Source organism: Argentina silus (genome assembly GCF_951799395.1).
Source record: "Argentina silus genome assembly, chromosome: 17".
In the NCBI taxonomy this organism is placed as follows: Eukaryota; Metazoa; Chordata; class Actinopteri; order Argentiniformes; family Argentinidae; genus Argentina; species Argentina silus.
This window is the reverse complement of record NC_139671.1, coordinates 15,129,058-15,136,426: the sequence shown is the minus strand read 5'-3', so window position 1 is coordinate 15,136,426 and position 7,369 is coordinate 15,129,058. Positions and strand designations below refer to the sequence as shown.

Below are 7,369 nucleotides of genomic sequence, written 5' to 3'. Positions count from 1 at the left end.
GACAGATTTAGCACGTCCTATGTCTCTCTCTATTTAATCATTCTCATGTGATATGTATTAATATAGGCTGCTCTCATTGTTAATTACTGTGAACAGTAATGACACACACACACACACACACACACACACACACACACACACACACACACACACACACAGAGACACACAGTAAACAAACATTTTGGAACAGAAGAGAACAATGAATCAAGAGCTGAACATTCTGATTTATTCGCAGATTGCCATATATGGTAGCATGTAAGACACAGAAACATCTATACAACTATTTACAAGTTTACATGAGACATCTTTACATCACCTTCCTACCGAGGGCTCTATTTGAACGGCCTAAAAAAAATCTATCTTAGCGCCAACGTGGGCACTGGCGGGGGCGCCGGCTGGGGCACTAGGTGGTGTGTCTTAAGTAATCGTACTATTTTCAAGTCCCACATTTTTCAGCGCAGCTGATGGCCTGCTCGTTTTTTTAATCTTTTACTGCTACTCCACCCACCTGGGCGCATTGTGGTATTTTCACCTGTTTCATCGCCGACACAAATTGCCAACATGCCCTGCATTTGGACTTGAGTCCGTTTACAGCCCCTAGTGTCTCTTCTTTTATTCGAGACTACCATATATTCATATTTATCTCTTTATAATGATAAGAACATAAACAATCCTCTCATCCATGTTTATGTGTATCCCCAGTATGGTAAGGCACATATAGTCACAGCTGTACGTGGAACTGCAGTTATGGCCCTGTTGTCTTCTTCTTCCTCTAGTCAGTGACTTCTGTCAGCTCCAGTGACTTCTTCTGGATGTTCTTAGTGAAGGGCATCGTGAAGTCTTCGAAGTCCACCTCGAAAGAAAATCTCTCTCTCAGCTTCTCCTTCTTCTTAAGCAGCTGGGTGGTGGTGGGCTGCTTGCCCCACACCTGGGAGGGAGGAGAAAGTGGAGACACACTATCAGACATGAGGGCCTATGCTAATATTCACCAGGTTCGGTTCCCCTGCTCCTTGTCCAATGTAGGGCGATGCATTATTGCAATTAGGAACAATGGGTGGTAGTGGATGAGGTTTCCCCCTTAAAGCATTTTCCCATGTAAATCATCTTCATGTAAAGCATTTTTAGCACCTGGTGGAAAACCTCGACATAAATCCAATCCATTATTGTTATTCATTAGTTTTTTCCAGTGTAATCTGGATTTCACCACAGGGACAAGAGAGGGAGTGAGTAAGGAGCGTGACCAATCCATACCGTTTTTGGCACAAAGCTGATGTCACGTTTGTTGGCGTTTCCGCTGGTGATCCGGGTGCTGTGCATGATGACGCTCTCTTTCAGTGACACTGTCTTCTTCACTGCCGTGTTGGAGGGGGCAGGGGTCACCGGACCTAGGCCCTAGGGGTCACCATGTCAACATAGTCACAGTCAAGAGCAGCTAAGATGACACAGAGACCAGGGTCAGGGAACATTGAGTTTAGATATAGGACCAATGGTTCATAGTTCTCAGGTCCATTGAAAATGTCATTCCAAAAGTGTCATTTAACATGTCATTGAAATGGAATTGACACTAGTAGTCTCACTAAAAGTCAGACTTGGTTCCGAGATTAAACTGACATCAACTCTGGACAGCGACAACCACTGTGACACATTAACAACAACCACTATAGTGTTTGAATCGGGACTGACTACAGTAAAGAGTGTCTGTGGTATTGAAAACCCCAGCGCTAGGGTAATCCTACACGTCTGGACTAATTTGCTTACAAGTTGCTGGGGTAGAGTAACAGAGGCTATCCCCTTTCAGTCTTCAGTTTCCCTTCATGTGGGGAGGGGGATACAGTGTAATACTAGTAGAATGTAGTAGAACTACTTTGAAATACAGGTAACCGTATCAATCTACAATCAAGCTGACGGAAGAAGAAAGTAAAATGGCCGTATGTGGTTAGAGCCATATATATCTGGACAAAACAAACAAACAATTTATTTCTAACAAGTCATTCTACCTTCTCTTTAGCAGTGGCTGGTCTTGGTTTTGGTTGAGGTTTCCCTCCCTTTCCTTTCTTGTTCTCCTTGAGCTTAGGCAGAGAATCAATCTTGGACTGAATCAAGTCCACAACCCTGAAGTCTGCATAGGCACGGGCAATGTCGAGGCAATTCTGCTCTGTGAAGAAAGTAATTCACTCATTCACTCGAATGACAGCAAACATATCTGGACCAATCTTTCAAAGAAAACGAGACAATTATCATGGGTATTTCTCTCTGTGTGTAGCCCTGTTTGAATGAATGAGTGAATGAGTGAGTGAGTGAGTGAGTGAGTGAGTAAGTGATTGATTGAGTTAATTCATTCATTCTTACAACACATCATCATTTTGTATTATTTATCATCATTTCCTGGTACCTTTCTTGTTCTCGGCGGTGACCTTTGCCCCCGCCTTGATGAGGTAGTCGACACAGCAGGGCCTGCAGCTCTCGATGGCCCTCATGAGGGGCGTTGCCCCGTTGAGAGCAGGCGGGTCCACCGAGGCTCCTCCCCCCACCAGCAGCTCCATAATGTCCCGCTGGCCTGCGTGGCTGGCGTGGTGGAGTGGCGTCCACTGGAACTGGTCGCGCGCGTTCACGTCAGCCCTGCATCAGGAGGAACACACACTCAGTACTCAAACACACTGCTACTGGACTGGATGAGTAACGCTAGAATAATGCTCAAGACTAGAAAAGCACCTATTTACTTGAAGTAGGCCTACTGTTCATCACCACCAATGCAGTATGACTTTACATTGAAACAACATGACCTAGCCTACAGTAGCACCAGATCAACTAAAAATAGGGTTTATACATAGCATGAGAAGCAGATGGGTAGAATATTCTGTGTTGATTAAGAACACAGAATATCTTTAGACGTGAAGTTTTATATATGACCGTATATATATGGATTAAGCAAACAGAGACTGAAACTGTTATGCAAGATAATCCTTTACCATAGTATTATAGAAATACATGTACAGTAGGATCTCTATGGTCCATCCTTACCCCAGGCTGAGGAGGAACCGGGCCACCTCGTAGTTACCACTGGAGCAGGCGGTCATGAGCGGGGTCTTGTAGAAGCGGTCCTTCACGTCCACGGGCACCCCCTGGCTGAAGGCCAGACTCAGAGACTCCAGGTCCCCAGTCTTCACACAGTGGTTGATGTTGATGTAGACCTTGTCTGGCTCGTCCACGTACCAGGCCGAGTCGTCCTCTATGGGGTGGCCCGGCGGGTGGTCCCGGTCGAAGCGACTGGTGTCGGTGCAGTGCTGGTAGGTCTCGATCATGAAGTGAGGCGGACCCCCGTCGTCACGCCGGTATATGAGCTCGGGGGGGACGGTGCAGATCGGCATCGCGAGGGTGAATTTCCCTTTCTTTTTACCCTTCTTTCCTCCTCTGCCTCCTTTCTTCTTCTTCTTGGGGCCGTAGGAGGCGATGACGAAAGGTTTCTGAAGGTACTTGATGCCCTTGAGGAAGTCGTTGATATTGACCACGCCCTCTCTCTTCTTGTCATGGGCGAGGACGACGGTATGGAGGCGGTCGAGGTCTACGGGCACCTGGAGCTTCTGCAACACCGAGACAAACGTCTCCCGGGAGACCGTTTCTCCGGTTTCAGTGGCCTCGTCTTCAAAGGCGTTCCTGAGGGCAGTCTCGTTCTCGTGGGACCAATCATGAAGGTTCAGGGCCCACAAGGCATTGGGATTGGACACGCCAGGTTTGGAGTATTTCCCATGGACTCTCTCTGCTTTCTTCAGCTCCTTGGCTGCTGCCTTGTGACCGTTGTCCTTGGCGATCTGACGGGGGACCAAGCCCTCCTGGTCCTTCAGTTTGGGGTTACAACCTGAAAATAGAGGATAGTTTATTAGAATTATAAAAAATAGAGGGAAGATAATTCATGAGCAATTAAGTGAATTCTGAATGAAAAAAAACATTAGACAAAAACATTGTTTGAAATGTTTTATTGTAACAAGTCAATGATTGGCTGTAGCATGAATACATTATTTGGGCTTATGAAGGGTGAGTCAGTGTGTATTTCATTAAGATTAGATTAGATTAGATTAGATTCAACTTTATTGTCATTGTGCAGAGTACAGAGACAACGAAATGCAGTTAGCGTCTAACCAGAAGTGTGTGCAGTGTGAACAATATATACAGGTAGTGCAGTATATGAACAGTATAAGTAGTGCAGTATAAGTATAAGTATAAGTAGTGCAGTATAAGCAGTATATGTATTAACAGTAACATTATAAGCAGAATAAATATAGAATGCAGTATGAACAGTATAAGCAGCATATCAGCTGTATAAGCAGTGCAGTATAAGCAGTATATATGTATTAACAGTAACATTAAAGCAGAGTAATAAGCAGAATAAATATGGAATGCAGTATGAACAGTACAACAGATATGTACAGATCATTAAGTGATTGTGTATGAGTGTGTGTCGTCACATTGAGTGTGTGTCACTAACAGCCTACCTCTCTGTGCCAGGAACTTGCAGCAGTCAGTGAAGCCACCGCGAGCAGCGTAGTGAAGGGCAGTGTTGCCCTCTGTGTTCATCACACCCAAGTCTGCTGAGTATGCAGACAGCAGCTGAATCAGCTACAGGAGAGATAATGACGGTTATTCAGCAGGCGTCTATAGTCACTTACAGTTGAACACACATAGAGGACGAGGATACTCAGACCCAGATTAAACCTGGTCTTGGATCCAAGACCAAATGAATATCAATTCAATTCAAAGGAGAATCTCCATTGTGGGTTTTTTTTAAATCTGTGTCCAGGAAACCATCCCATAGAGTACAGTGTAGTTAGTATGCAGCCAATGCAGAAACAAGCAACATGCTCCAAACTACTGATCCATTGGAACCGGTAAAAAATAAATCATCAGATCACCTCAGTATTAATATACAATAATATATTTCATGACTGTATCAGACATACACTCTTAAATGTTTGGTGTTTACATGTATTGAAATTAACCAACCTCAAAGAAGCCCCCCATGGCAGCGTAATGGGCAGCATGGAAGCGTTTCTTGTCGAGGGCGTTGGGGTCCCCCCCTCTCTGAAGGATGGCTCTCACCAGATGTACAGCCCCAGCTCTGGCAGCCTCCATCAACGCAGTGCGACCTGTAGCCTGGAGAGAGAGAGAGAGAGAGAGAGAGAGTGAGAGAGAGTGAGAGAGAGAAAGAGAGAGAGAGAGAGCAAGAGAGAAAGAGGGAGAGAGAAAGAAGGAGAGAGTGAAAGAAAGAGGGAGAGAGAAAAAGCAATACAGAAATTGCGAAATAGGGAGAGAGAGAGAAAGAAAGAGAAAGAAAGCGAGAGAGACATCATTCCTCTATACACCTGCAGTATGAGATCATCAAGTGAATAATAAAGTTGTATTGTGTTTTGTATTGTATTGTGTTTTGTGTGTTGTATTGTGTACTGTGTGTTGTATGTAAGACCTGATTTTTGGAGTTGGGGTCGGCATTTCTCTCCAGCATGCTGAGGCACATGGCGGTGGTGTCAGGGGCGTGCTGACACGCCAGCAGGAACACGGGCGTCCCGGTGAGCGAGACGTTGTTGACGTCGGCCATGCTGTTCAGGGCCACCTGCAGGCAGCGCCCGTGTCGCTTGGTGGGAGAGATGCAGTAGAACAGCACACCTGGGAAAAAAGCCAAGAGCAGCCAAGCCCAGAGCTGAGAGCCGATGGAGATCGGATTACAACACAAGCTTTATTACAACCCAGGATGGATCTCAGGCTCTGATCAGTAATTAGACATGTCCACAATGCTACTGTATGTATTTCCTCTTGTGTCACAGACTGTAACTGAAGACTGGGGCCGTGCTGCCTGCCCTGGAAGTCAAATTGAGGCAATTATGATAATTGGAGGAAGGAGTTTCCTAGGAGGGTGGGTGGCTCATTGATTGGTTCCCCTTGAATGGGGCTGGTCAATTTGAGGTTGCCTGAGATGCGGACTTCATCAATATATAAACAGAGAGAGAGCATCATGCATTTTCATGAGTCAAACAGGCAAGGCATTCAACAGTCACATGACTTGAAAACAGAAGCCATTTCTTGGTATCAGAGCCTCACAGACAGTATGTTAATAAGGAAACCATCACCTGGACAAAGGAATAATCATAGTCTACCTAGATATTGAAGAACAACCTGAATCTACAATGAGATAATGGGTGCTTAGTGATGTAATGTAATTTTGAGGTGATGCCAATTCTCCTCCACATGGACAATAAAGTAATATTCTATTCTCATGTATAGAATGACTAAACATTTACTGTGCACATAGCCTACAGACAGTGTCCGGGGTCCTACTGCTGTATGTATGGCCTTACCTTTCCCTTCAGCATCCAGCAGGCTCATATCAGCATGGTTCTTGGCCAGCAGGGCCACCATGCTATCGTGACCCAGCTCAGCAGCTAACATGGCTGGGGTGCGTCCCCTCTTGTCCTGGACGTCTGGCTGGGCCCCCTGGGCCAGCAGAAAGCTCACCATGTCTATGTTGTTGGCAACAGAGGCCAGGTGGAGCACCCCTGTCCCCTCACGAGGCTCTGTGAGGTTGATGAGGTCATCGACTCCCATGCCGACCATCTTCTCGATCTGGGGCTGGTCTCCTTCGTGGACGTACTGCAGGAGCCTGTAGATCTGCAGGACCTGCAGACGTCCCTCGGCAATTGTGGTCTTCATCCTGGGAGAACGGGGGTCTCTACTTGACACATACACATGAAAAGTGAACACATTTAAACTACATTCAACTTGTTGCTGGTTAGCCACTGTACAGTATCTCCCTGATCATAGGATCAACAATCCAGATATCATCTCTAGGCAACATTGCACTGGTATCCTAGTAGGCCTGGGTGTAGTCATGTGGTGGATTAGCTCGTAAATTACATTGTACTTAAATTGAACTGCACATATGACTCAATTGTTTCAATAAACAGTACAGGGAAATCATGAAGTTGAGTCGTTCTTCAAGATTTTACAGACTAGTAGTTGGATGCATGCTTGCGTTTACAACCAATGTTGTCATTGCATAACTTCAGATAGTAGGTTACAAAGATGTCACAAAAGTCTATAAAGTCTTACCTTCTTTAAAAACCTTCAATGCAGAAAGTGTAGGCTACCTATGCGATTACTTCGTTGAAAAAGCCACGCATCCGTGTAGAGAGGAGACAGTCGATTGAATGTAGCAACGAGATTGATGGCTCCTACTTTGTTTCAAAGCAGAACCGCTGACTTTGTTTTAGCCGGGGGGAAACGAATCTCCATAGCAACGGAACGCGCGCGCCAAGTCCTAAAGGGATGGTCTCCTACTAGAACCGTATCTACTAGGAGCAGCAAACTCAAAGAGCTCACC

The 7,369-nt window shown here is 45.6% G+C and overlaps 1 protein-coding gene across 1 annotated transcript; it reads right to left on the bottom strand.

The window, feature by feature from the left end:
- Nucleotides 1–772: 772 nt before the first annotated feature.
- On the bottom strand, nucleotides 773–6,699 carry ankef1a (ankyrin repeat and EF-hand domain containing 1a; the record flags this gene model as incomplete). The annotated part of the gene is made up of 9 exons (XM_083689366.1): nucleotides 773–928; nucleotides 1,252–1,392; nucleotides 1,998–2,155; nucleotides 2,393–2,619; nucleotides 3,022–3,856; nucleotides 4,491–4,614; nucleotides 4,999–5,148; nucleotides 5,459–5,658; nucleotides 6,348–6,699. The coding sequence occupies 9 exons, from the start codon at nucleotides 6,697–6,699 to the stop codon at nucleotides 773–775; spliced, it is 2,343 nt and encodes a 780-aa protein (XP_083545492.1).
- Between the last annotated feature and the right edge of the window lie 670 nt (nucleotides 6,700–7,369).